This window comes from Helianthus annuus, chromosome 3, assembly GCF_002127325.2.
Source record: "Helianthus annuus cultivar XRQ/B chromosome 3, HanXRQr2.0-SUNRISE, whole genome shotgun sequence".
Classification (NCBI taxonomy): domain Eukaryota; kingdom Viridiplantae; phylum Streptophyta; class Magnoliopsida; order Asterales; family Asteraceae; genus Helianthus; species Helianthus annuus.
This window is the reverse complement of record NC_035435.2, coordinates 117,996,786-118,022,284: the sequence shown is the minus strand read 5'-3', so window position 1 is coordinate 118,022,284 and position 25,499 is coordinate 117,996,786. Positions and strand designations below refer to the sequence as shown.

The 25,499-nt window shown below is 40.0% G+C and overlaps 1 protein-coding gene and 1 long non-coding RNA gene across 3 annotated transcripts; one reads left to right on the top strand and one right to left on the bottom strand.

Annotated features, from left to right (window-relative positions):
- Positions 1-1,079: 1,079 nt before the first annotated feature.
- On the top strand, positions 1,080-4,116 carry LOC118490476. The gene is made up of 3 exons (XM_035988137.1): positions 1,080-1,870; positions 2,135-3,773; positions 4,027-4,116. The coding sequence occupies exons 1-3, from the start codon at positions 1,080-1,082 to the stop codon at positions 4,114-4,116; spliced, it is 2,520 nt and encodes an 839-aa protein (XP_035844030.1).
- Positions 4,117-13,008: 8,892 nt separating this feature from the next.
- LOC110927981 lies at positions 13,009-15,220 on the bottom strand. Of its 2 annotated transcripts, XR_004889678.1 has the most exons (6): positions 14,936-15,220; positions 14,820-14,859; positions 14,548-14,728; positions 13,729-13,902; positions 13,334-13,409; positions 13,009-13,197 (listed from the first exon to the last, which is right to left on the bottom strand). It is a non-coding gene; the product is annotated as an uncharacterized LOC110927981 (long non-coding RNA). The 2 variants fall into 2 exon arrangements; XR_002586049.2 differs by lacking the exon at positions 14,820-14,859.
- Between the last annotated feature and the right edge of the window lie 10,279 nt (positions 15,221-25,499).

Sequence of the window (25,499 nt, the reverse complement as noted above, 5' to 3'; positions counted from 1 at the left end):
CGGGACGACGCACGCCATACGATCAATCAGATAGCCCATCGAAAAGAAGTAAAGCGCGAAAATAGAGAAAAGCAGTGGACTCCACTAACCAAAACACCTTCTGAAGTCTTAGCCACAGAGAACCATCAGTTCAAACCACCCTTGCAGATGCGCAACAAAAGGGGTCAGGACCCAAATCTCTTCTGTGAATTCCACAAAGATACGGGCCACTTGACCGATGATTGCTTTAGCTTAAAGCAAGAAATCGAAAGAGCCCTAAGAGACGGAAAGCTCGGTCACTTAGTCAAAGGAGGAAAGCGCGATTACCGCCAGATACAACGAAGAGATGAAGGTCCAGACAACAAGAAGCTCAGAAAGCTAGAAACTCATATGGTGCAAGGAGGTCCACGGCGACCAAGAAAAAACTACAACAAACGCGCGCAGGATGATTCATGGCGCGAGAAGCAAGTAGTGTTCCCAGTTGTCAGGGAGGTCCAAGAGAAAAACGGCCAATAGTCATCCCAGGGGTGATCGGCCACTACCAAGCAGATTACATCTTTATTGATCCCGGGAGCACCGCAGACATCATATATGAACAGTGCTTCAATCAATTCGACCAAGAGGATAAGGCGCGCCTAGAACCAGTCGATTACCCACTAACTGGTTTCTGCAATGAGGCCGTCTTTCCCCTAGGACAAATATCTTTCCCAGTATTGCTTTCTGATGGGAGAAATTCAAGAACCGAAGAAGTCACATTCATGGTGCTACCGGCACATTCAAGACATGACATCCTCTTAGGACGAGAATCCCAAGGAGATTTCAGCATGATCTGTTCCGCACCACATTCTGCCATAGGCTTTCCAACCGAAACAGGCATTGCGTTGATATACGCAAGCAAGGAAGTGCTAGCAACAGATGAAATCAGGCCGGCAAAAGCAAGCAAGCCCGCACCGCGCAAAGAGGCAGAAAAATGGGCATTGAATAGCGCGTACCCAGAACAAACAGTCACTCTGGGACCCGCAATGTCTGATCTAACGCGTGCGGCGCTAAAGAAATTATTGCATGACAACATGGACGTGTTCGCCTGGACACCGGCTGATATGGTTGGTGTTCCACGGCATATAGCGGAACACCGGCTAAATGTCTCAGAGGATGCAAAGCCAGTAGTGCATGCTAAACGACATCTGGGAGACATCAAACACGACGCAATGAAAGAACAAGTGTTAGAACTGCTAAACGCAGGAATCATCAGGGAAGTCCGGTACCAAACGTGGGTAGCAAGCCCAGTAATGGTAAAGAAACCGAATGGTAGTTGGAGAATGTGTGTCGACTACAAGGATCTGAACAAAGCATGTCCCCGTGACTGCTATGCTTTGCCAGACATAGACGAGAAAATAGATTCTTTGGCAACGTTTCGGTGGAAATGTTTTCTGGATTGCTACAAAGGATACCACCAGGTCCAGATGGCTGTTCAAGACGAGGATAAAACCGCATTCCGCACGCCAACGGGGCTATATTGCTACACCAAGATGCCGTTCGGCTTAAAGAATGCAGGTGCTACGTATCAACGATTGATGAACGAAACATTCAGCGACGCCATCGGTAAATACATAGAGGTATACATGGACGATCTGGTAATCATGAGCAAGGAGGAGAGCGCGATGCTGGCAAATATTCAGAAAACCTTCAACACGCTGCGCAGCGTGAGCATCAAACTGAATCCAGCAAAGTGCTCATTCGGAATGGAGGAACGAAAGTTTTTGGGCTTCATAGTCACTAAAGACGGTTTTAAGGTGAACCCAGAAAAGGTCCAGGCCATAGAGAGGATGCCTTCACCAGCAAACGTCAAAGACATGCAAAAGCTCGCAGGACGATTGGCAGCACTCAATCGGTTCCTAGCTAACCACGCAGCAAAATCCTTCCCATTCATCAAGACCTTGCGGAACTGCATGAAGAAAAACCAATTCCAATGGACTCCGGAAGCAGAAAATGCGTTCCGCGAGATGAAAGACTGTCTCATCAAGCTGCCAACTCTAACCGCACCAAACAAAGGAGAGCCTTTGATCTTGTACCTCTCAGCTTCCGACAGGGCCGTCGGAGCCGTATTGCTGGTCGATCGACAAGGTGTCCAAACACCTGTGTATTACGTGTCCAGAACCTTAACCGACCCAGAAACCAGATACGCAATCATGGAAAAGCTTGTCCTTGCATTGATTCACGCATCAAGAAGGCTGCGCCGATATTTCGCCAATTACGTCATCCACGCGTTAACAAATTACAATATTGGGAATATCCTAGCAAGGCCGGAAATATCAGGAAGGTTGGCCAAATGGGCGATAGAGCTAGGGGGACACAACGTAGTCTTCAGACCACGACCGTCGATCAAAGGCCAAGTTTTGGCAGACTTCATGACGGAAGTCCCGGATGACAAAGACAGAGAGTGTAAGGCGATGGAGAAAGCGGAGAAAAAACAAACCGAAGAACCATGGCTGCTGTATACAGACGGTGCATCCAACGAAGATGGGGCAGGCGCGGGGCTACGGCTAGTAAGCCCTGACAAACACGAGTTCACTTACGCCATACGCCTAGACTTCAAGAGCACAAATAACGAAGCAGAGTATGAAGCCTTTCTGGCCGGCTTGCGTTTGGCAATCAAAATGGGAGTCCGACATATTGAGGCACATGTGGACTCCATGTTAGTAGCAGGCCAAATCAATGGTCAATACGAAGCCAAGGGCGACATAATGGCACTCTATCTCAACCAAGCAAAAACGTTGCTGCAAACCTTCTATTCTTACAAGGTGCACCACATAAACCGCAGTGAAAACAAGCCGGCAGACGCCCTAAGCAAGCTTGCGTCAACAAGCTTCCAGCACCTAGCTAAAGACGTGCGTATAGAAGTTTTAAGCAACCCATCTGTCCCACTCCGAGAAGTCAGCGTCATCCAAACAGGAACCACGTCCTGGATGACACCCATAATCATGTACTTACAGTCCGGGATACTTCCAGAAAATAAAGCTGAGGCGCGGAAAATCCAGTATAAATCAGAACATTATCAGATGGCGGACGGGATATTGTACCGAAAGTCATATCTCGGCCCGCTGCTAAGATGTGTTGACGCCGACGACGCAAATTATCTGATCCGGGAAGTACATGAAGGCATCTGCGGCATCCACGCCGGGCCGCGCATGGTAGTGGCAAAAGTAATGAACGCCGGTTACTATTGGCCCGGAATGCACCTCGATGCCGTGAAGGAATTAAGAAAATGCAGCGGCTGCCAACGGCATGCACCAAAAACCATGCGTCCAAAAAACGAGTTGGTGCCAGTAACAACCGCATGGCCCTTTCAGCAATGGGGCATAGACATGGTGGGCCCTTTCCCAGAAGCTCCGGGGGCAGTCAAGTTCATCATCGTCGCGGTCGACTACTTCACCAAGTGGGTGGAAGCAAAAGCACTTGCGTCAACCACATCGGCAGTCGTTAAACGATTCATCTGGGAACAAATCATATGCCGTTTCGGCCTGCCAATCCGAATCATCACCGACAATGGTACAAACTTTGCAGCAGATGATCTCGAACGATGGTTCAAGGAACTAAACATTGAACATACCTTCTCGTCGGTCGCACATCCGCAAGGGAATGGTCAAGTTGAAGCAGTCAACAAGAGCATCGTTGATGGCATCAAAGCAAGACTCGGTGAAAAAAGACGAGGATGGGTCGACGAGCTACCAAGCATATTATGGGCCCATAGAACAATGCCCAAGACAAGCAATGGAGAAACACCGTTCAGCTTGGTCTATGGGTCCGAGGCTGTGATTCCAGCAGAAATCGGGCTTCCATCTCCGAGAATGCTCTCCATGAATCTGATCAATAACGAAGAAGAAAGGAGGATCGACCTGGACCTCCTAGAAGAACGGAGAGAGATGGCAGCAATCAATGAAGCCAAATACAAGACAAAGCTTGAAAAATATTACAACTCCCGAGTCCGGATCTGCACCTTCAACCCAGGCGATTATGTCTTAAGGGACAATGAAGCGTCCAACGCAGAAAAACCGGGAAAACTGGCTCCCAAATGGGAAGGCCCGTACATCATTGATGAGGTCCTCGGCAAGGGGGCATACAAGCTACGCACCATGAACGACAAAGAGGTTCCACGAACCTGGAATGCCCAACAGTTACGAAAATGCTACATATAAACATGTAATCGTATAGGGCGAATCGCCGACACATTTACCTAATACAAGAAGTGTTTGGCTATCTTTACTTCATGCAAATTTTTTGTCACAACTGCATTTATTACTTCGGGCGTACACGAAAACATCAATGGCTCGACCATAGGAAACGTTGTAGACCTCCAAGGCTCGTCACAACCAAGTGCACAGCCGGGTCGAAAACACAACCAAAGCCTACAAAACGCCAAAAAACATAACTTCGTGCCCACATAAACACGAAAATATCGATAGCAAGGCAACTAAACATTGTAATGCTCCCAAGGCTGTGATCCCAGCTGAGCCCACACAATAACCTGCAACTCGATCACTTCGTATGTCACATGCAAGCGCGCATACTTAAACGACAGAATAAAAACGTTGTAGTAACCCAACATCACCTGTCAGCGCCATCATTCATTCGTGACACCTAATCAAAGTAATTAAAACATGCACATATTATGACGATTTCAAAATTTGCATAACCATAATCAAAGTAACAACACATCTGTCAAATACATAACACCACATGTAAGAAATTTCAAATTGTCTCAAAAACAACCATTACAAGCCCATTCAGGGCCACACATGGCACGCAGGCCGGAAAACAACCTATCACGCATGGCTGGAGCCAGCACCTCCAGCAGCATCATCGCCATCTTCTCCCAAGGCCTTTTTCAACAAAGCCACCCCATTCGCTTTGTGAGCCAACTTCCCAGAGGCCCGAACAACAGCTAAATCAAGCGTCGAGAACTCTTTTCGCTTCGCAGCATAAGTAGCATCACAATCCTCTTTATACAGCTCGAAGTGAAAATCCTTCTCATTGTTCACCGCCGCAAGTTTACCTTCAGCATACCCAAACTTGCGTCCACTATTATACCCTGCCCTACCCAATTCAAACATATAGCGTGCAAGTTCATCAGAATGTAAGATACGATCAGCAAGCTGCATGAGAACGAGACCGAATAAGAACAAGAATATGCAAAGACAAAAACGAAATGAGAAAACCAAAAACATTACCAAAGGAACGCCGCGGGAAAGCAACCACCTACTATCAGCTGAGGCCTCCTCAGCAAGAAGCTCAGAAGCACGACACTCAGCCGCCTTCTCATCAAGAAGGCGCTGAACAGTTTCACACTCCGCAGCCTTCTCCTGCGCAAGAAGCTCCAGCTTATCGATCCGCGCAACGTATTCCTTTTCTTTCTTCTCCGCAGCAAGACGCGCCTGATGAGCCTCATCAGCAAGGGCCGTCTTCTCACCAGACAGCCGCACAATAGCATCACGCTGCGACTGCATCTCCGCGTTCGTACGAGCACATGCCGATTCCCAATCCTTTTGTTTTTGCTCATTCAACTGCTTCTGCTCTTCGAGTTTCCGCTCAGCCTCAGCAACCCGCCATTGCAAACCTTTCTGCTCTGAGTTAAATTTCTCCCTCTCTTCAGAAAACGCCTTCTTAGCCTCTTCAAACTCCAGAGTTTCTTCTCCCATAGATCGCCATTCGCGAAGGATCTCCTGAGAAGTGGCAAAGAAGTTAACCCCAGCTCTAACATGATCATCTATAAGGGCAAAGCGATTGCGGTTTTTCTGAAACATTCTCTCGGCAGGAGGAAGTGACAGAGAGAAAAACTCATGACAGTTCTGCAAGTCAGTCATTCGAGAGCCCTGAGTAAGGCTCCAACGGGGGACGTGAGGCATATCATCACAAGCTGGGTTACCCCAGGAATCATCAGGATTTTGTTCAAAGTGCGGACTTCGCACAAAGCCAGAAGTGGCTCCACCTTCAACGGGAGGGCGTTTTGTGTAAATGGTTTGTTGCGGAGTAGCCTCACTAGTCTCCATCTCCACTTCAACACCTTTACCCTTATCAACTCCAACAACATCACCTCCGGCACCGTGGCCTCCACCAGCATCACCCCCAACATCACCTCCAGCAGCGTCACCTCCCTCAAATATACCTTCAAACCCTTCCCCGCCCTTCACAGTTACACCAACATCATCTCGAGGAGGGGTCAAGCCAACAGTCCTCGAAGGAGGAGAGGTAGGTGGAGTAATCTGAGAAATATCCACCGGTCGCGGCTTCTTGCTAGTCTTAGATTCTGCCATAAGACAACAATTAAAGAGCAATCCAAGGAAAGATACAACAAACATACAATGAAGGAAAATTACCAGGAAGAGGAGCAGAGGCAGCCCATATCTCCTCCAACAAGTTCCCTCGACCCCCACTAAACACGCCCAAATCAATCTCAGACTCTGAGGGCGCTGGGGGGACCTCTTTTTGAAGCTTTGCCTTCTTGGCAGCAAAAACAGCAGCAGCCTGCTCATCAAGGCGACGTTTGTGATCATCGAGAGCTTTTTTTCTTCATATGCTCGGTCAAAGTGGCCTTATCGTCAGGATCCGACCCCTGACGCACCTCCCCAGGGCCTAGGCCAGACAACGTATCAGACACTACCACATAATCTAGATAAGGAAGAGTAGAAGGTTGCTTACGAGAAGATCCAGCAGCTCCACCCTCCTTCTTCTCTTCCCTTCTTCCAGATTTCTCCGTCCTTGCCTTCTTCCTCGTCTCCAACTGGGCAGACGGATCAACAGACGCCTCTGCATCATCATCATCCTCACCAAATCCATGTACCGGCTCCGCAACACCACCAGGCGCGGTACCTGCACGCGCGGAATGAGACATTAGATCTTCAACATCCCGGTCAGAACTTCCACTAGAAAGGATAATGACTTCCTCTCGACCAGAGTCGACAAAGTCATCCCAATCATCCTCACCAAGAACTTCATTCGCGTATCTGCTCAAACTAGCGTCGGTGGGATGCAGAAAACGGTCCCGTATTTGCTCCAACCACGTCGGATTCCCATCAGCCTGGATAGCTTCAACCATGGCACCCGCTGACTTAGGGTCCAAGGCATTCAACAAACTATAACCAACTGCAAAGTAGAAACGAAAAATAAGGATGCATAGTTAACATAAAGGGAAATAATCAAGTGGTAAGACACGAAAGAACAATACATTTGCCCTTGTGGCTATACGCAGGCTGACCCAGCGGATGTTTGGGAACCCACAGCAAACTCATCCCTGCACCAACCAAAGCCATCTCATCCAGTTGAGAAATAGCCGTCGGCTTCGCAGTTATCTTCTTAAACCAATCTTGATCACCATAGTTGGGAAGAACATCCACCCTAGGGATCCCTTGACTCACTTGCCGATATGACATATCCGCCGGAATCACACCTCGGCGGATATAAAAAAACTTCTGCTTCCAATCATGAATGCCCTTTATCGGAACAGAACACACCTGAGCAACTCCCATCCTAGCCTGAAAAGAGTAAAACCCACTGGTATACGAAACGCTGTAGATAGCGTTGAACATCTCAAACGTGGGCTCAACACGGTAAGACCTGCAGACAAACTCGAAATGGGTAATCCGAGGGAGCCCAATCGCATTTATCTGAGAAATATGGAGCCCATAACCACTCAAAACAGCAACAGTGAACTTGGTAATCGGCAACCTAAAATTGCCTTCCCGGAAAAAAGCAGCATATAACGTGATGAAACCTGGAGGGGCATCCAGTGCAGTGGATCCAGAGGGAGGGTAACGAGCACCCCACTCAGGACGGAAGTTATGTCCCCTCACAAGCATCTGAAATTCCTCCTCCTTCCAGTTAATCACAGCCTGGTCTGGACCAGGAGGAGCCCTACCTCTATGCTTCCTTTTCTTCTGAGTTGGATTCTTATCAGCCATGATAAGGGTCAAGAAGAAGATGATTTGAGAATATGGAAGATAGAACAAGCAAGAAGAAGATAGAGAGAAATCCCACTTAGAATTCGAAAGTGAAGGAAGAAAGAGATAACCGCCCCATATTTATACCCATCGCATTTAATGCGATGGGTAGTGGAACGTCAGGGAACAGAAAAAGCGCCCAATAGATGACTGACACGTCACAGGAGAGAGAAGACGTCGGCTCGTTTTTCGGGAAGCATGGGCGACAGGGTCTGCTGATGTGACAGAAAGTCACTGCAAAAGCAACTGTTTGCCTCCGAAAAGACAGGGACGTCAGAAGGTCACACCAAACACTTCCCCATAACCACCAAACTTCCAACAGAAGGAAGCACAAGAAAGCCAAAACCCATGCGGCATGCGTCCATTTGGCTCACTTTTTCAAAAGAGTCAAAACCCATGCGGCATGCGTCCATTTGGCTCAATTTTTCAAAAGAGTCAAAACCCATGCGGCATGCGTCCATTTGGCTCATTTTTTTAAAGAGTCAAAACCCATGCGGCATGCGTCCATTTGGCTCACTTTTTCAAAGAGCCAAAACCCATGCGGCATGCGTCCATTTGGCTTAATTTTTCAAAAGAGTCAAAACCCATGCGGCATGCGTCCATTTGGCTCATTTTTTCAAAAGGCCAAAACCCATGCGGCATGCGTCCATTTGGCTCACTTTTTCAAAGAAAGTCAGAACCCATGCGGCATGCGTCCATTTGGCTCATTATTTCCAAAGGGCCAAAACCCATGCGGCATGCGTCCATCTGACTCACTTTTTCAGAAAGCCAGTAACCATACGGCACGCGTCCACTTGGCTCACTTTATATTCACCAACTTCAACGCGATGCATAGAAATCACAACTCTCATAAGTCCAGAATCCCTCCTAGACGATCAACTCAACTAGAAGGCACACTGGACTGGGGGGACTTGAAGAGGTATGGTCCCAATTCCTTGCCTACATGGCAAGGACCACACCACTTTTGTGCACACAAGGCACCCATGTCACCAGAACCTTCTAGAAGCTTCCAGAAGACATCTAGGCGGTTCATAGCTGGCATCAAAGATGCTTTGCCCAACATAAAGGACAACACGTGTCACCATTGAGAGAAGGCCACATAGGCCTGCGACAATCCAGGGAGCAGGGCTGACGCGACCAGTACGAGGTATCCAGCACAAGCGAATACAAGGACGCCACGTGTACCACTACACCCTTCGCGACAGAGCAGACCAAGAGGATATTCCCCTTGGTCGGACAGCTGGCGCGCACCCACAGCTGGCATAGCTGCTTCCTCCTTCTTCACCCTCCGGCTATAAATAGGACCCTTCATCATTCAGGTTCGGGATCTTGGCTCTCTTTACTCACTCTATACACACACTGTTTTATTCATCTCAGAGCAGTACTTATTCTCACGCCGGAGCCTGGTTAAGAGGGAAAACCCCCTTCTCCCTCTTAACGAGACTAACGGTGTTTACTGTTTTGCAGATCTCAGGCCTTTGATACGAGCAAGAGAAGAGGTTGAACCCCATAAGTGAAACGACCCTCTTGGTTATCCTTGTGTTAACCATTGTTTCAACAACTACAAATTTTATTTTCGTTTAACCAAGCTCTTAAGACTATGTCACGATGTTCTAAAAAACGGGCCAGTGGTCGCACCACCAACTCCAACAATTTACGAATTCAACCGTGTGGGCTAGTCTTAACCAGTTGACAATCAGCCAACAATGTGAGAAGGTAACCATCGATTGTTCTTAACACGTTTTACTTCATATGACTAGTACAAAGTTGGGTGACTCATTTGTGCCACGTCCATTAATTAGCTTTTAAATCAATGGTTTCCGGTTTAACCGGTTAGCAGGGGCGGACCTACCTGTAATGGTGGGTGGGTGGCCGCACCCCTTGAAAAAAAAAAATCAAGTGTTAATTTTCGTCGAAAATCCCAACCGCACCCTTTGGATTTTTTCAACCGCACCCCTTGAAAATTTTCAACCGCCCTTCTCAAAAAAAATTTATGAATTTATAAAAAATATTAAATACTAATTATTATGAATATATAAGTATATAACACAAATTTGTATAATTATTCTTTGACTACTTATTCAATTTACTTAACTCAATCTACAATCTAATTTTATTAACCTAACTACCCAACCCAAAGATCTATCTTTTTTTATTGGTTGTTTTTTGTTGTTTTATGTCGTGATTAGAAGAAAATATAGATGTATAACGGTTGGTCTTTTTATGTTTTTTTTAGTTGTTCTAGACTTGTAGTTAATTATTTGTTGTTTTATTTTAAGCTTTGTTTGTTTATATGATTACTAATCAACATTAAAACTAGGGCTTGAATGTTTGAAAATTAAAATTGAAAATTATGGACTATGGTATTGGTTGAATATGATTAGTTATTTTTTCTAAGTGTTTAGTGTTGTTTTATTAACTTATGGAACAATTTATATGTGATAAGAACTATGAGTAGAGAAGTTATGGCGCAATTTCTTAAGAGAAAAAGGGTTGGACCAATTTTTTTCGTTAGATTCTTTTAATTAAAGACCAAGCTATGTCTTAGATAAGTTTCTTTGTTGTTTTATTTAATGATTAGGGTAAATAGAAGTAGGTAGGGTTTGAACTTTGATGGTTTTTTGTTGTTACTTTACTTACTTGTGATGGTTTTGTATGTTGTTTACTATTTTACTTGAAACTTTGTTAATGTGATAGGAAGTTAGGAAATAGGGTTTGATTGTTTCAAAATTGAAATTGACCCAACCCGACCCGACCCGATCTGATCCGATCCGCGAAACTTTGTTTGTTTATGTTTACTTGTTTTACTTGACCCAACTCGATCCGGCCCGCTATGAACCGATTTTTTATATAGCTAGGAATCTAAAATTTTTAAATTTTTCCACACCCCAAGAAAAATTTTCTGAGTCCGCCATCGCCGATTAGAGCAATCTATCCAAGGCTCCAAGCTACTAATTTATTTAAAACCAGCTAACACACATCCCCTAACACTAGTTCTAATTTTACACCAATATTTTACTATAAGATTCAAAATCTCAACCTCATAAAAACGGATACCACTTTAAACACCTAAATACCACTAACATAGAATCCTTTGGTTTTTTTCACTAATTAAAACCGGTTGTTGACTGTATCTGTGTGAAACCGATGACCAGAAATTCATAACACCGACATCATAGTTTATAGTTGATAGGCACATGCTCTGATCATCTGCCTCTACTAGATCTATTTTTACTTTTTAGGTGGAGTACCATAAAATATAAAACATAAAAACTGTGGGTATGGTTGCATTATGTAAGAAACTCTTTAATCTTTAATATTTTGTTCTCTAATTTACCTTTTTTTTTTAAATAAAATAGTTTTATATCAATTCGTAAATCTTGGCGATGTGATGGTTCATGGTAGTTTGGTGAAAGGTGATATTATGGATATTGACTCGAATTATAACAATCACGTAAAACATGTTCTCGTAGCTCGCTCGAAAGAAGCTTGAGAAAAACTAGCTAAAAAAACTCAATTTGAGATGGCGTGAACCAAGCTGGCTCATTTTGTAACCAAGCTCAGCTCGAGCTAAGCTCGGCTCGGCCCATGGCTCGGCTCATTAGCTCGTTCTTAGGCTCGTTTAACTCCGACGTAAAGCTCAAGCCAAGTTTAGCCGCCTGAATTAATTTCGAGCTTGAGCTCGACCCCACTCTGACTCGACTCGGCTCGACTCGTTTAGAGCCCTAATATTTTAGTACAAAAGAATTTCTGATTTCAACATAACAATTATGGTAATATACATAAACAGTATTATCTGTCGTGATTTCAATCATATTTTAGGCCTGTGAGTTACCATTGTTTTCACATTAACACTTATGACTATTATTATTATTCCATATATTATTCTATATATTAATAAGCAAATTTTCCATGCATAAATACTTGTAACTTGTACTTTGAGAATTCTTTAAAAAAAAAAAAAAAAAACTTGATTTTTTAGTTTTAACCCAAAGGTTTTTACCTTTTGCAATTTTAACCCAGCAACTTGTGCTTTGGGATTCTTCAAAAAAAAAATTGATTTTTTAGTTTTAACCCAATGGTTTTAACCTTTTGCAATTTTAACCCTACAAAATTTGTTTTTTAACTTTAACTCAAAACTTTTCATTATTTGCAATTTAACTTTACAACTTTTGTCAATTATACTTTTCGTCTTTGGTTTAACGTTTTTACGTTTCGTTACGTATAGTTCTAAATTTTTCGAGTTAATACGACGCAACGTACGAGTGTGGTTCAACTTTTTTATGTTTTCTTTCAAATTTTGCAAGTTAACACGACGCAACGTGCATGTGTGGTTCAACGTTTTTACCTCTATTTTTTCATGTTTGACAGATTCGTCGCAACACGCAGATCCTAGGTCGAGTCAGTGTTGGTGGTCGATCACGGTTGTGTGACATTAGTACTATTTGACACCGTTTTATGCCCCGCCGCAATGCGGGGTGTGCTTTGGGGGTTTTCCAAAGAAAAAATGGTTATGCATATGGTTATCGTAACCTTGGCTTTAGGGGTTTTCCAAAAAATAATTGATTTTTTTTTTACTCTTCACCCAAAAGTATTTCATAAATTACTTTTAACGCAAAACTATTTGTTTTTTCTTTTACTTTTAACCCAAAACTTTTTATCTTTTGCAATCTATCCTCACAACTTTTTTACTTTCAACTTTGATCATTTATAGTTTTCATTTTCCGTAAATTTCCCGCTTTATGCTTGGTTCTAAATTTTGTGACTTAACACATCGCAACGTGCGTCTTTGGTTTAACGTTTTTACATTTCATTCTAAAGTTTGCGAGTTAACACGACGCAACGTGCGTGTATGGGTGAACATTTTTACATCGTCTATTTTTTTTTCCCGTTTGACAGGTTTAACATAACGTGCGGGTCCTAGGTCGACTTAGTTATAACTATAGAATCCCCGCCGCATTGCGGCGGGTCTCATTTCTAGTTTATATAAATTTGCATTATTTATTAAAAAATATGTATACAGTTTTGGGGTGTTTAAAACATCCTTTTGAGTATTAACTAGATGGAAGACCCCGCCGCGATGCGGTCGGGGGCTTAGAAATTTAGATATGACATATACAAATAAACCTAAAGTGCGTCGATGATCACCTTCAATTCAGCTTGTAACTCGCGAATATTTGCAGCTTTCACCGTTACTTCTGTGAGGTTCTCAGCGAGGCGTTGCCTAGATTAATTAAGTTCAACCATCAATTTTCCATTTGTAGTCGTCATTATAATAAAAACATAAAAGTGAAATAAATATATGTAAACTCACATTGCCTTTTTATAGTAAAGTATACTGATGACTACGTATGACTCACCTACGGCTCGCAAAGTGTTAACAATACTTTTTTCCATATGTTTAACCCAAGGAAGTAAGGCTCTAGCATAAACTACCTGCATACATTAAATCAAGAATCACATATTATTTTTGTCTATTCCACACCTTAATGGTACATAAAGATTAGCTTAAAGTAAAAAACTAAAGTAATCATGTAATAAGTTACAATTGTAATTATCTCATATAAAATAAAACCCATCACTCACTGATACTTGTATTATACACGAATCAAAAACTTAGAATCAAGAAAACACAATATAAGTGAAAATCTAAAAGAATAATTAAACATCATTTCAAGTTTTAAGGCCACCTCAACGCCACGCCACGCTACTAAGCCAATTTGGAAAGTTGAGTAGAATCAAGAAACTGACATACCTTGAATCTAGCCTACAATCCGATCTTTCTTCTCTTAGTAAATTGATAGTCATTACTGAGCTATGCTTCTTTGTTTAGATCGCTTGCCAAAAAGCTATAGTCAACTTCACTTTCACTTGCCTGATTTCTTTCGCTTCCATCAAGGCTAGCAGAGGGGGCTAACCTTCGAGTAAGCTATATATAAGAATAAGAAAGATAAATTATCTATGCTAAAGGGAAAAGGGCATTCCTCTTTACTCTCAACAGCTTCTCAATCTATTGAACAAAATACAAAAAAAAAAAAAAGAAGAGATTTGATTAGTTGAAAAGAGTGGGCCCCACCTTCTTTCCCCTTTAACCGGCGTTAGTGCAATGGAGCCCTCCCCATAGCGCTCCCCCTTTGGCGCCCAGGGGGTGACTATGGGGAGCTATAGGGCGTTAACGACGCTTATGTGGCGGGGGGCTTTATACCACACCCCCTGGCCTAACTAATAACATGAACACTTATGGATGCTTGCTAGTGAAGAAATGTAGTATGTAAAGTGTTGTATTCTTAATCGTTGTGTTGCATCACCTAAATACACATTGCTTCCCAGAAATTCTTAGTTTTAGATATCTTAGAATATATGCAAAAATAGAGGTATTGTATAATAATCCCAGAGATCTTAACCAGTTACATGAATCATAAACACCTCAAATGAAGACCCTAATTTCAGCAAAAAAAAAAAGGTACTCCCACACTTCAGGAACTAAAGGTAAAAATTACAGATCAGAAAAGAATTTATATAAAAGGAACTAAGGTAAAAACTACAGACCAGTAAAGAATTTAAATAAAAATACCTGATGAACATTATTTTGATAATATAATTCCATTATTTTGATACTCCTCAAAGCAATGTGAACAACCGAAGGATCCGCATACGTAATAAACCCGAAGCACCTCAGACGACCAGTTTACTGATCTTTCATGATAACCAAATCTGTCAGGTCTCCATACTTTGTAAAATAGTTAACAATGTACCTATACACAATTATATACATAAACACTTCAAATGATGATATAAATAATGGCACTGTCATAATTACACAAACACATACAACTAAACACTAACCTATGGTAGTATCTTTGCTAAACCACCGATTAAAATCTTCCTATAACAATTAAACAAACGAATTTCTAACTTATATCATCAACCAAATGTAAAAATAATATAAACTGAAGACGAACCTGCGGCTTGCACCGTCACCGAAGCCAGGTTGCTTGGAGCCCATAGGAGATGAGTTTTTGCTTCTTGAATCGAAGATGTGTGACAATTTGGGGGTTTTAAGTGGTGTTATTGGGGTTGGTGGGGGAGGTGCGCTGGGGATTGGGTGATGGTCGTGGTGACAGTGTGGGCCGATGATAGTGGCGGTGATGAATAGTGGAGAAGATTCACCACCATCGTCGCCAACCTCTCCCTCTCTCTCTCTCTCTCTCTGAGCTTAACTTTCTCTCTCTATATTCTGATGATGCTGTGTGTTGAAAAGTAAAGTAATGAAAGAAGGGAAAGATGTATGGATTAGAACAACAATTTTTTTTTTGAAAACCACCCCAAGCCCAAGTTACAACCAACCTAAGCCTAAACTTGTTACTTATTTATATGGTTTTAATGTTTAAAGTATCAAATATTCAAATATAATTCTATATTTTTGAACTTTTAATAATTTTAAGTGTTCATCAACTTAAAAATATTATTTAGTACAATCTTTTAGTGTTACAGTATTTATATATGCATTCTCTTTATATATGAGTAAACTTGTATGTTAGGGGCGGAGCTAGTGTATTAGAAGGGGTAGCACGGGCAACCCCTCAACCCTGTCTCCGTACTGTTTTTATAGTGTAAAAAATCTTGGTTTTATACAAAGGATGCCCCTAATCCCCCCCCCCCCCCCCCAAAAAAAAAAAAAAAAAAAAAAATTGGGATGCCACAGTATTTTTTGGCTAGATCCGCCAGTGATGTATGATATGGGTTTCGGGTAATATAGTCGAGGTCACTTAATATATATCATACTTGTACTTAAACCTATGACAAGTTTATAGATAACTCCGTACCCATTTTGTCCTTGAATACCCCATCCCACGTAACCAACTTGAATGTTTTGACTCCGGATTTTCTTTGCTGACTTTGTGTTTTTCTTAGATCCCTATAAATTTTATTTTCGTTTAACAAATTTCCCTTAAGACTGTGTCACGATGTACTAAAAAGCGGGCCAGTTGTCGCAACACCAACTCCAACAATTCACCAATTCAACTGTGTGGGTTGGTCTTAACCAGTTGGCAATCAGCCAACAATGTGAGGAGGTAACCATCGATTGTTCTTAACACGTTTTACTTCATATGACTCGTATAAATCCGGGTGACTCATTTGTACCACGTCCATTAATTTTTTGAAACTTTTAAATCAATGGTTTCCGGTTTAACCGGTTAGAGGGCCCCGGGCTACTAATACTTTTAAAACCAACTATACACACATCCTCTCTAACACTACCCCTAATTGTGGCCCAATTCAAAAGTAATTATAAGAACATGGTTTGGGCTTGAAATAATACCTGAAACATTCTAAAGTCCAAAACTTCAGCTTGATTGTGAGATCATGTAAACTTAAAGAGTATATAACAAATCTCAAATAACTTTCAATTTTTATTTATTTATTGATTACTTTCTCTAACATAGTATTAACTAGTATTAAGCACCCTCGAGTTGCGGCAGGGATAAACACCAATGCCACACTGCTATCAGTGACCACCAACATTGAAGTTGCGACGTGATAATGCGAAGAAATTAAACAAAAATGTAAAACCTATAAAAAAAATAACTAAGTCGATCTAGGGTCCGCACGTTACAATGAACCTGTCAAACGTGAAAAATAGACGACGTAAAAACGTTTAACCACGCACGCACGTTGCACCGTGTTAACTCGCAAAATTTGAAACGGAACGTTAAATTTTGCAAAAATGAAAAGTATGAAGAACCAAAGTTGTGAGGTTAAACTGCAAAAGATGAAAAGTTCCGGGGTTAAAAGTAAAAAAGAAATCAAATAGTTTTGGGTTAAAAGTAAAGATGAAAAGTTTTGCCTAAACATGTTGAAAATTATAGTATTGGGTAATAATACGCAAATTTATTATTATTTCGTTATTATTTTTATTTTATCAAATTACTTTACTATGGTTTAAAATTAATATTTTATTTAATTTAATGCACATACCTGTTTCATACAAAAAAAGACTTTTATAAACCTTAAAACAATATTGACTGGTAAAATGTCTAGCTTACCGTTAGTAATCTAAAGTTGTATAGTGATCATAGTACATCCATCGAAAAAATAAATTTACTCATGCATAAAAAAATTCATTGTGACCCCTCAATCATAAAAGTCTGATTTCGCCATTGTATATATATTTTTAAATAGAAAACATATATAAAACATAAACTTATATCTTAGGCTCATTTAAAGTTATTAATCTCAAAATTTATAACTTAAGCCTATTAGACGACGTAAAAACGTTTAACCACGCACGCATGTTGCACCGTGTTAACTCGCAAAATTTGAAACGGAACGTTAAATTTTGCAAAAATGAAAAGTATGAAGAACCAAAGTTGTGAGGTTAAACTGCAAAAGATGAAAAGTTCTGGGGTTAAAAGTAAAAAAGAAATCAAATAGTTTTGGGTTAAAAGTAAAGATGAAAAGTTTTGCCTAAACATGTTGAAAATTATAGTATTGGGTAATAATACGTAAATTTATTATTATTTCGTTATTATTTTTATTTTATCAAATTACCTTACTATGGTTTAAAATTAATATTTTATTTAATTTAATGCACATACCTGTTTCATACAAAAAAAAGACTTTTATAAACCTTAAAACAGTATTGACTGGTAAAATGTCTAGCTTACCGTTAGTAATCTAAAGTTGTATAGTGATCATAGTACATCCATCGAAAAAATAAATTTACTCATGCATAAAAAAATTCATTGTGACCCCTCAATCATAAAAGTCTGATTTCGCCATTGTATATATATTTTTAAATAGAAAACTTATATAAAACATAAACTTCTATCTTAGGCTCATTTAAAGCTATTAATCTTAAAATTTATAACTTAAGCCTATTAGACGACGTAAAAACGTTTAACCACGCACGCACGTTGCACCGTGTTAACTCGCAAAATTTGAAACGGAACGTTAAATTTTGCAAAAATGAAAAGTATGAAGAACCAAAGTTGTGAGGTTAAACTGAAAAAGATGAAAAGTTCTGGGGTTAAAAGTAAAAAAGAAATCAAATAGTTTTGGGTTAAAAGTAAAGATGAAAAGTTTTGACTAAACATGTTGAAAATTATATATTAGGTAATAATACGTAAATTTATTATTATTTCGTTATTATTTTTATTTTATCAAATTACCTTACTATGGTTTAAAATTAATATTTTATTTAATTTAATGCACATACCTGTTTCATACAAAAAAAGACTTTTATAAACCTTAAAACAGTATTGACTGGTAAAATGTCATAGCTTATCGTTAGTAATCTAAAGTTGTATAGTGATCATAGTACATCCATCGAAAAAATAAATTTACTCATGCATAAAAAAATTCATTGTGACCCCTCAATCATAAAAGTCTGATTTCGCCATTGTATATATATTTTTAAATAGAAAACTTATATAAAACATAAACTTATATCTTAGGCTCATTTAAAGTTATTAATCTCAAAATTTATAACTTAAGCCTATCAGGTATTAGCCCAATACCCATTTTAGTCAAAATAATAATAACAACAACAACAACAACAATAATGAGCGGCAGAAAAAAAAATACCTACATTATTTATTTCGTTAAGGCCTAAGTGACACGTTTTTTCAGGCTCGAATAGAGAACCTGAATTCTCAGCATCGACTCTACGTAAATACATATATACGAGACCATCAATCATATACCACCCATTCACTCGCTTATCATGGAACACCCAAATATTATCGCCTTTTTATATATCTTCTAAACATTCATAACTTAGTGTTCAACGCATGTGTTGGTTTTGCCAAAGGCGTCGTATCCTGATGTTTGAGCATGTTTGCTTAGTCCATCTAAAATAAGAATTTTCATAACTGGACCCAACAAAAATGAAACGTCAGGTCCAGTTACAAAAAAAAAAAAAAAAAAAAAAAAAAAAAAATCTTATGTTAGTTGGAACAAGCAAAAGCGCTCAAACTTTAGAGACGATTTTGACATTTTAGTCGATAAAATAATAAAGCTAAAAGTAGAATTTAAACATGTTCTGAATTATATACATTACAGCTCATGCATTTTATAACCAGCGTTATACATCCGATTGATATATCTATTCGATGTTTCTCTATTAAATTACATTTTTCTGTTTCGATTATAGTATTTGACAAACAAAGTCGACAATATAGTTGAACCATATTTCATAGTTGCAGGAAATTTGTATCTTAAAACGTAAAAATAAACGAGTTCTATTTTAGCCATACGTTACACTATAAGTGATTTCTACTAAAGGCACTGTACAACCTTAATTACACAGGTTTTTTTCACTACCAATATTGATACGCAATCAAAACTGATAATAAGCGAGTCACAATCACATAAATAATGAATATTCATTGGTTAACCACTGAAGAGGCAACTTCAAACGCTATGCGACTATGCTAGTAAAAATGTGATATGATAGGGTATAACATGCATTTACTTATGATGACATTAAGATTTGGGGTATGTTTGGCAAAAGTAGTTGGCTGGTAGAGCTGATGGCTGGAAGTTGTTAACTGGTAGCTAGTAGCTTTTTAGATATATTTAGTGTTTGGCAGAGTAGCTGAAGCTTTTAATAAAATGTATAAAATGACCAAAATGGACATAACTAAAAATTTAAAAAGTTTGTTCATTAAAAAAGTTCATTATCTTTAGAGGTTAAAAAAGTCATTTTTTCCCTAAAAGCTTGTAGCTCTTTCTAAACGTTACTAGCAGAAGCGTTCAACCAAAAGCTTCAAGCTTCTAGGGCATGTTTGGCTAAGCTTTTTGAAATAACTTATTAACTTATTGGCTTTTTGGAAAAAGTCAGTATAGAGTGACTGATCGGAGTGTCGCGCTCCGGTCAAAGATAATATTTATAAGCCCAAATTACCCTTAACAATGTGTTAGTGGTAGTAAGGGGTCGAACCACGAAGAGTATGTGGTTTGTGTGTGGATTCGAATGAATTAAAACAATTGTCATAATTTATGAAGCTTGCTAAAGTATTTTTGTGTTTTCGTTTAATTGAGAGATATAATTTTTAACTAAATGGATTGATGAGAATGATTGACAAATACTACTTAACGATTGCAATAAAAACGGTTACTAGAACAATAATAATAAAAAGGAATCACGCCCGGCTTCGGTAATTGTTAACCTAGGGTTTCTACAAGTTTTAGTTTCAACTCAAATGCATTCGATTAACGGATTTAGTGTACCGTGACTTAGGTGCTACTAACTATCAACGTCCCGAAGAACGGACAAAAAGACACTTTGTAATCAACAAAAGTAAATCCTAACAACGACAACGTACAATTACATATCACCGTTTCACAAAGTCATAACTTTTAACATCGTTCGACAATTCATGAATTCGTAACAAATGTAATACTATTGTCAAAAGTTTCAAAAACCAAACACAAATTGTCACTAAGATGAAACAAGAACAATTCGAAACACTTGAATTAACAACTACCTACGCCGGGGTGAAACCGAGATGATTAGCCGCTCATGGTTGATGCAACTTGATCACCGGATGCTTGGAATGCGGATGGAGTCATCTTGAAGCTTGTAGGATGGAGGAATGATGGAGAATTAGGGTTTATGGAATGATGATGGTGAAGTGGTGAATGGATGAAAAACTAGGGTTATGGATTGATTGTGTGATTGATGGTGATGATCTTGATTAGGATGATGTAGTGATGAAGGAGATGGATTGGTAGGTGAATTCGGCTCCAAGATTAAGATTCAAACTTCCAAGAACTTGTAACTTACGAATTGAATGCTAGAGAGCCAATGGAATTCGAGATTAATCCCCAAATCATAACAATTCGCGTTTCCGGTTTTGACAAGTCGTCGCCGACGGCCCTCAACCTGTCGGCGACGGGCTTTGGTTTTGCTGCCTCCGTCCGACGGCTTGTGTACCTGGATACAGAAAATATGTGCCGACGGGCTTTTCTGGAAGGCGTCGTCGACGGTCTGGACCCCGTCGGCGACGGGCTCTCATTTGTGAATTCTCTGTTTTTCGCTCCTGACTCTCCTGGTTGATCCGTGACGCGTTCCGGTGCTTCGGTTTTCGACCCGGTGACCCGTAAAGCTCCCGAAAAGCTCCTTAAACTTTATAAAACCTGCATAACACAAATCTTATTAAAAGTAGGCCATTCAAGATTGAAACTTATGTAAAAACACTAAGTTACGCAATAACGAACACCGGTTTTCAACCACGTATCACATCCCCACACTTGTCTTTTGCTTGTCCTCAAGCAAATCTGTTTTTCACTTTCACATGGGTCGAACAACGAATATACATCCCATTCCCCGAGACAAGGGTTAAGGTCTATTGTCATACAAAAGTTCACATTCTTTACAATCTACACATATTTAATGGTAAAGTGAATAATCACATATAATAATGGTTATCCAAGACTATCCCGGCCGTAAAACTAACAAGTCATGCATATCCCTCACAATGTTCTCTCCACTCGGCTTAAAATTTGGCTAATATGTATAATGTATTAGCACTACAATCAATTAATCGCTCAAAACCGGTTAGAACGTGTACCCGCATAGGCTTGCAACTCAATCATTCTCCACCATTGATCACAAATACTAAGCACAAGTCAAAAGGTCTTTGAAGGGTTGTAACGGGGCTAGGCTAAGGGTATGGAATAGGATATTTTTAAAATGGCTAAGGTGATGAAAAATTCGATTTTTATTACAAACCACTAAACTACCCAAAACTAAATATAAACATCAACTATGAGGCAACGACTTTCGCTTTTTATTCAACCATTACTAGTACATCTTTTTGTGTTTTTCTCAATGAGTTTTCATTTTTTTTTTCATATGAATCACAACTATACAAACTTAAATTCCTAAAATCGAATTTTCATCACATGGGTTTAAAAAGAAAAGGCTTATGGTTATGGGCTAAGTGGGTTGTCAAACGAAAGGTTTAGGCTCAAAGTTGGCTACTAGGGGATAATTTTTGGGTAAGGATATAAAAATGGTGTAAAAGGAAAAGGTTTACCTAATGCCTTAATCATTCTCGTGCTTGTATTCGGTCTATGGTCTCGAACGTATCAAAAGTTGCAAGTTCTACAATACGCGACTAATGGTCCACTCAACAAAGAAACATGTAAATGTAGCTCTATGATATAAAAGTGGCTCAAACCTCACGTATAAAGGTATGATATGTGATATGCATGATATACTAGTTTCTTAGGCGGATTATTCCCAAATAACCACCCGCTAAATATCCGTCATGCTATTAATTTGAACTTGACCATGACAAAAGACCAAATGGGTTGTGCCATCCCTCATCGACTTGGTTACTTGTGCTTTTAAGATTGCTTTTGAAACAAGACATTTTTGAAAAAATTTTGAAATTTTCCCCCATCCCCACACTTGAGGCAAACATTGTCCTCAATGTGTAGTGTTTAAATGCATGGGTAAAAATCGAAAATTTTTACTACTCCCCCATCCCCACACTTGAAGTACATATTGTCCTCAATGTGTAAGAACTAGAGTTTTAAAAATGCACAAGGGATGTGACACGACTAACCTTCCCAACTTTTCACCCCGGAAATTAAAATACACATTACAATCCACTTATTCCTAACTAACAATCAAAGCAAAAAGAAACACATGCACCTGATTTTTATCGCTTGATGCTCATGTCCTTCGTCTCTTCATAAAAATGGTTGTCCCGCAAACATGTTGTACCTACAAATTCTAATCCTTGTGTAGAAGCATGCTTCTCACAACCATCAAAATTTATTAGTACGTAGTTCTACCCTTTTTATGAACATATTACCAAGTCATGCATTATTTTACTTTGATTTTTTGTGAAAAAAAAAATTTACAACAACAACAAACCTAACTCACTTTCGTAGGAATCACGGTTGCATTTAGCTTATGCAACAAGCCCTTTTAAACCCCCCAATAGCTTGGGAGGACGAGAGGTCTCGTGAGGGTTATATAGGGAACACACCCACAAAGTTCATTTAACTAGACATAAATTAAATAAAAACGACAAGAAATAACGGAACAAAATATACAACAACAACAACATAAAATATACCATACCTCTACCATTGATATCTCTCGTTTGGATCCATTGGCGGGTTGGGTTGGTATGGATAACCAGTGAGGGCCTCGAACATCTCCCTATAGTTATCGAGGGGACTTTGCTCCCCTTGAGGCGGCGGTTGGTACGGGATCGGGATGAAACCCTACCGCTTCAGGCCAATGTGGAGTCGGGTCGGATGGGCCTTGCGGGTGGGGAAGATCGGGGTAATTTGTCCACCCCGAGTGCTCGGCATATGGGAGGCCAGCTTGGTAATCTCTTTGGTGCCGCTCCTGATCGTGGAGCACTTTGGCGTTATTAATCGCCATTTGTTGAGAGACGTACATGGCACTCCAACGGCGTCGGTTCAATTCTCTTTCTTCCTGTTGACGCGCTGCCTCTGCTTCTTCCCATGCCCGTCTTCGGGCTGCCTCATCCTCTTGCATCTTTGCCAACTGTTCCATGTGTGATCTTTGCATTGCTTGGAACAGTTCTTGCTCTTCCATAAACTTATTCATTCTTTCCCTATGGGCTTCTTGAGCTGCCCAATACCCTTGCATTGAGGATAAAATTATGCCCAATACCCTTGCATTGAGCTGCCCAATACCCTTGCATCTTTTTAATCATTCTTTCCCCGGCAACGGCGCCAAAATTTGATCGGAGTGTCGCGCTCCGGTCAAAGATAATATTTATAAGCCCAAATTACCCTTAACAATGTGTTAGTGGTAGTAAGGGGTCGAACCACGAAGAGTATGTGGTTTATGTGTGGATTCGAATGAATTAAAACAATTGTCACAATTTATGAAGCTTGCTAAAGTATTTTTGTATTTTCGTTTAATTGAGAGATATAATTTTTAACTAAATGGATTGATGAGAATGATTGACAAATACTACTTAACGATTGCAATAAAAACGGTTACTAGAACAATAATAATAAAAAGGAATCACGCCCGGCTTCGGTAATTGTTAACCTAGGGTTTCTACAAGTTTTAGTTTCAACTCAAATGCATTCGATTAACGGATTTAGTGTACCGTGACTTAGGTGCTACTAACTATCAACGTCCTGAAGAACGGACAAAAAGACACTTTGTAATCAACACAAGCAAATCCTAACAACGACAACGTACAATTACATATCATCGTTTCACAAAGTCATAACTTTTAACATCGTTCGACAATTCATGAATTCGTAACAAATGTAATACTATTGTCAAAAGTTTCAAAAACCAAACACAAATTGTCACTAAGATGAAACAAGAACAATTCAAAACACTTGAATTAACAACTACCTACGCCGGGGTGAAACCGAGATGATTAGCCGCTCATGGTTGATGCAACTTGATCACCGGATGCTTGGAATGCGGATGGAGTCATCTTGAAGCTTGTAGGATGGAGGAATGATGGAGAATTAGGGTTTATGGAATGATGATGGTGAAGTGGTGAATGGATGAAAAACTAGGGTTATGGATTGATTGTGTGATTGATGGTGATAATCTTGATTAGGATGATGTAGTGATGAAGGAGATGGATTGGTAGGTGAATTCGGCTCCAAGATTGAGATTCAAACTTCCAAGAACTTGTAACTTACGAATTGAATGCTAGAGAGCCAATGGAATTCGAGATTAATCCCCAAATCATAACAATTCGCGTTTCCGGTTTTGACAAGCCGTCGCCGACGGCCCTCAACCCGTCGGCGACGGGCTTTGGTTTTGCTGCCTCCGTCCGACGGCTTGTGTACCTGGATACGGAAAATATGTGCCGACGGGCTTTTCTGGAAGGCGTCGCCGACGGTCTGGACCCCGTCGGCGACGGGCTCTCATTTGTGAATTCTCTGTTTTTCGCTCCTGACTCTCCCGGTTGATCCGTGACGCGTTCCGGTGCTTCGGTTTTCGACCCGGTGACCCGTAAAGCTCCCGAAAAGCTCCTTAAACTTTATAAAACCTGCATAACACAAATCTTATTAAAAGTAGGCCATTCAAGATTGAAACTTATGTAAAAACACTAAGTTACGCAATAACGAACACTGGTTTTCAACCACGTATCAGTGACTTATTGACTTATTTGTTTTTTCCCCTCACATATACTCTCATTGCCAAACATTATTTTAGAGCTTATGACTTTTCAAAAAGCCAATAAGTTGTTTCAGAAAGCTTAGCCAAACATGCCCCTAACCTAAAAGTTTCAAGCTTCTTCAAACAAACAAGACATTTTATTGAATAGGAGCTTTTTCTTAAAGTATGTGAACACTATAGCTATGTTTTTTCTGTAACATGTCCATGGAGGTTTAAATACGCCAAGAAAACGACTACTTATTTTAGTCTTTTTATCAACCTTTTTTTCTTTGTAATAGTTTTATTTGTACATGATGTTTTATTATTAGTAGTTCATCACCATGTATTGACCTTATCATGTTCTTAGTTCACCACACACCATCGTCCGACGA